We start from the raw sequence: 4,657 nt of genomic DNA on the forward strand, positions 1-4,657 counted from the left end.
GGCAGGGAAAGTTTGCGGTGAAGCGGCTGGCGTTCCTGAAATAGTGTCTGAAGAGTGGCTCTCTCATAAGTGGCCTGCACTGTGCGAAGGATACACGCCAGAAGAAATCTTTAATGCTGATGAAACAGGATTGTTTTACAGTTTAACTCCTGACAAAACACTTAAATTCAAAGGCGCGGAATGCAAGGGCGGAAAGTTGTCCAAAACCAGAATTACAGTATTGGTTGCGGCAAACATGACTGGTTCATGTAAAAGAAAACTGTTGGTGATAGGGAAAGCTAAAAAACCGCGTTGTTTTAAGAACATTCAATCTTTGCCTGTAACTTATGAAAACAACACTAGGTCCTGGATGACATCCCAAATTTTTGAAAAATGGCTGCGTAGCTGGGATGCGGAATTGAAGTCTGGAGGAAATAAAATTCTTCTCCTAGTAGACAACTGTCCCGCTCACCCTGTAGTCTCCAATCTGAAATGCATAAAGCTTGTGTTTTTACCGCCCAATGTCACCTCTGTTTTACAACCCATGGACCAAGGAGTGATAAAAGCTTTAAAAACACAATACAGAAAATTTCAAGTGTTACAAATGATAGAGAATATTGAAAACAGCAAAGATATTAAAAGTCTTTCTGTTTTGGATGCAATTCTAATGATATCGGAAGCTTGGGAAAAGGTCACACAGACCACTATAGCCAACTGCTTTAGCCATGCAGGTTTCAAAGATCTCTCTCGATCACAAGCGGAGGACGACGATGATATTCCACTAGCGAGACTGATACAACCTACAGATGAAGATGACGTACCACTTGCTGAACTGGTTATTCAGTTGCAAGGATTTACTGTTACAGAACAAAGAATTGAGATTGAGGAATTTATTGGAATTGATGACAGTATCGCCGTGTGCGCCTTATCTACTGAGGAAGAAATTCTTGCAGAAGCAGAAAGTAACAACCGTAACACTGTTGAAGAAAACGAAGACCAGCAAGATCCTGAAGAACAGTTTCAGGCAACAACAATTTCCGAGGTTCCTAACGCTATAACAGTTTTGCAAAAATTTGTTACCTTTAACGAACAGTTTGATACTAATGATACTCATACCTTGAGGAGTATGAAACATAAAATACAAAAAATATTTGAGACTGGGCTAAAAAAAACAGACTAAAATGACTGATTACTTTAAAAACTAGTGTAGTTTTATAACCCGTAATAACTGTAAGCACCTACGTACATTTTGTATACTAATTATTTCGTAATAAATACATTTGATTTCCTTTTTGACTTGTTTACATACATAACCTATACCTATTCTAGATAGATAACTATGTTAATACATATACCTACTATACTTGTCATATACAGACTGTATTGCTTATAACGACTATCGGATATAACGTCGGCAACTATACGGTCCCTTCAATGTCGTTATAAACGGTTTTGACTGTACTTGGGCTGGACTATAAACACAAGGAAATCGATCCTCACGCCGCAACAGGTCATAGAATTCCTAGGCGTTGTATGGGACCCGGGAAAAAACATTAAATATCTCCCGGACAGACTTGCGCTCAAGTTGAAGACTCAAATAAGAGGCCTCCTCAGGAAAGGAAAAGCCACGGTAAAGGAATTGCGGTCTCTAACCGGTCTGATGAACTTTTCAAGTTTCGTCATAAAAAGGGGACGACTGCACTATCGAGCTCTACAAGCCATGTGCAACAAAATGTTGAAGGCTCGGTCAACGAGGAGCGGGATACTTGCCGAAGATACGAGGCAGGAACTCGAATGGTGGGAGTCGCACTGCGAGACAAACTCCCTCATCTACTCCCCCCCACCAACGCATTACCTGACGACAGATGCCAGCGATACGGGCTGGGGAGCGAAGTTAAACAATCAAAGCCTTCAAGGAACATGGAGCCCAAATCAGCAACGTCTCCATTGCAACTCGAAGGAAATGACTGCCATCATCAACGTCTTAAGAGACCAAGCTCAGCACCTGAGCTCAAAATCCCTCCCGATTCAATGCGACAATCGCACTGTGGTGTCCTATCTTCGCCACAAAGGGGAAACCAAATCTGGGGCCTTAATGAGATTAACCAGAACAGCATTTCAAATCTTGGACCAATTCCGCATTCACATGACCATCCATCACATCCCCGGCAACTACAATTGCGACGCCGATCGCTTATCCAGAAAAAAGCCGTCTCCAGAGTGGCATCTTCTACCAAGGATCACGCAAAAGATTTTCACCAAGTGGGGAGAACCGGCAGTAGATCTTTTTGCATCCCAACGAGCCCATGTGGTGCAAAAGTATTGCACACTCGACCGGAAAGACAGCAACGCGACATACTACGATGCGTTCAGCTGGGAATGGAGTTTTCACCTCGCTTGGGTCTTCCCACCTCCACATCTCATCCCAAGAGTCCTGGCACACTTAAACAACGCGGAAGGGACCTTTCTCTTGATAGTCCCTCGGTGGAAGAACACATTTTGGAGACCAGATCTCAAAAACCGGGTTCTCGCACCCCCGTTCACCATCAAGGACCTGAACGCAGTGTTGATCGACATAACGACAGGACTGCCACCGCCGAAGGCATCAGAAATGACATTAGAAGTTTGGAAATGTCATGGGGAAGCCAATACCTAACAAATTGGTCAAAGGAACAAAAAGTCCTTTTACTGTCTAGTTGGCGAAAGTCAACACTGAACACCTACCGCCCTGCATGGAGCAGATGGGTCAAATGGGCGAAAAACAAGGGTATAAAGTCAAGTTTGTCCCGGGGGAAAGTTAAACTGTCATTGGACCCGCAACGATATTAATCAGAAGAACATAGGAGGAGTTCGAAATTAAGGTTCGACTTCCCTCCATTGCAAAGCGGATGACAGGCGACAAACAAAGGTTTAATACTTTTAAGAAAAGATTATGCACCACGGACAATAAATTAAATCAGGGGGCCTATCTTATGAGCAATTAGCAACTACCTGCCAATAATATTTTTCACAAAATCGCTTAAAAGCACGGAAATTTTTCCTTGTCGCGACAAGATCGGTGTAATAAATTGCGGAAACAGATGTATGTTGTATTGAATTAAGCATTATATCACGTTCATGTTTCCAAAGATCACACTCCCACAAGATATGATGGGCAGACTGCTCATGACTGACATCATCAGTGGAACACTCGCAAAAAGGAGACGGAACTAGTTTGAGTTCGTGAAGTTTATGTTTAAAGTTGCCATGTCCCGTGAGGAACTGCGACGAGCAATAGTCGATCGATTTGCAAATGTACGGCAACTATTCACACCAGATGTTTGATGAGTGACCCATCTGCTCCATGCAGGGCGGTAGGTGTTCAGTGTTGACTTTCGCCAACTAGACAGTAAAAGGGCTTTTTGTTCCTTTGACCAATTTGTTAGGTATTGGCTTCCCCATGACATTTCCAAACTTCTAATGTCATTTCTGATGCCTTCGGCGGTGGCAGTCCTGTCGTTATGTCGATCAACACTGCGTTCAGGTCCTTGATGGTGAACGGGGGTGCGAGAGCCCAGTTTTTGAGATCTGGTCTCCAAAATGTGTTCTTCCACCGAGGGACTATCAAGAGAAAGGTCCCTTCCGCGTTGTTTAAGTGTGCCAGGACTCTTGGGATGAGATGTGGAGGTGGGAAGTCCCAAGCGAGGTGAAAACTCCATTCCCAGCTGAACGCATCGTAGTATGTCGCGTTGCTGTCTTTCCGGTCGAGTGTGCAATACTTTTGCACCACATGGGCTCGTTGGGATGCAAAAAGATCTACTGCCGGTTCTCCCCACTTGGTGAAAATCTTTTGCGTGATCCTTGGTAGAAGATGCCACTCTGGAGACGGCTTTTTTCTGGATAAGCGATCGGCGTCGCAATTGTAGTTGCCGGGGATGTGATGGATGGTCATGTGAATGCGGAATTGGTCCAAGATTTGAAATGCTGTTCTGGTTAATCTCATTAAGGCCCCAGATTTGGTTCCCCCTTCGTGGCGAAGATAGGACACCACAGTGCGATTGTCGCATTGAATCGGGAGGGATTTTGAGCTCAGGTGCTGAGCTTGGTCTCTTAAGACGTTGATGATGGCAGTCATTTCCTTCGAGTTGCAATGGAGACGTTGCTGATTTGGGCTCCATGTTCCTTGAAGGCTTTGATTGTTTAACTTCGCTCCCCAGCCCGTATCGCTGGCATCTGTCGTCAGGTAATGCGTTGGTGGGGGGGAGTAGATGAGGGAGTTTGTCTCGCAGTGCGACTCCCACCATTCGAGTTCCTGCCTCGTATCCTCGGCAAGTATCCCGCTCCTCGTTGACCGAGCCTTCAACATTTTGTTGCACATGGCTTGTAGAGCTCGATAGTGCAGTCGTCCCCTTTTTATGACGAAACTTGAAAAGTTCATCAGACCGGTTAGAGACCGCAATTCCTTTACCGTGGCTTTTCCTTTCCTGAGGAGGCCTCTTATTTGAGTCTTCAACTTGAGCGCAAGTCTGTCCGGGAGATATTTAATGTTTTTTCCCGGGTCCCATACAACGCCTAGGAATTCTATGACCTGTTGCGGCGTGAGGATCGATTTCCTTGTGTTTATAGTCCAGCCCAAGTACAGTCAAAACCGTTTATAACGACATTGAAGGGACCGTATAGTTGCCGACGTTATATCCGA

The 4,657-nt window shown here is 44.7% G+C and overlaps 2 protein-coding genes across 2 annotated transcripts; one reads left to right on the forward strand and one right to left on the reverse strand.

The window, feature by feature from the left end:
* The first annotated feature begins 1,711 nt into the window (after positions 1 to 1,711).
* Positions 1,712 to 2,635, forward strand: LOC135086399 (uncharacterized). The gene has a single exon (XM_063981131.1). The coding sequence runs from the start codon at positions 1,712 to 1,714 to the stop codon at positions 2,633 to 2,635; it is 924 nt and encodes a 307-aa protein (XP_063837201.1).
* Positions 2,636 to 3,400: 765 nt separating this feature from the next.
* Positions 3,401 to 4,324, reverse strand: LOC135086401 (uncharacterized). Its single transcript, XM_063981132.1, has one exon. It carries the CDS (start codon positions 4,322 to 4,324, stop codon positions 3,401 to 3,403), a length of 924 nt encoding a protein of 307 aa, XP_063837202.1.
* Between the last annotated feature and the right edge of the window lie 333 nt (positions 4,325 to 4,657).

This window comes from Ostrinia nubilalis, chromosome W, assembly GCF_963855985.1.
Source record: "Ostrinia nubilalis chromosome W, ilOstNubi1.1, whole genome shotgun sequence".
Classification (NCBI taxonomy): Eukaryota; Metazoa; Arthropoda; class Insecta; order Lepidoptera; family Crambidae; genus Ostrinia; species Ostrinia nubilalis.

Bases quoted from the DNA above. Each gene is read 5' to 3' on its own strand.
- LOC135086401 (XM_063981132.1), bottom strand. From the start codon at position 4,324: ATGTTGAAGGCTCGGTCAACGAGGAGCGGGATACTTGCCGAGGATACG.
- LOC135086399 (XM_063981131.1), top strand. From the start codon at position 1,712: ATGTTGAAGGCTCGGTCAACGAGGAGCGGGATACTTGCCGAAGATACG.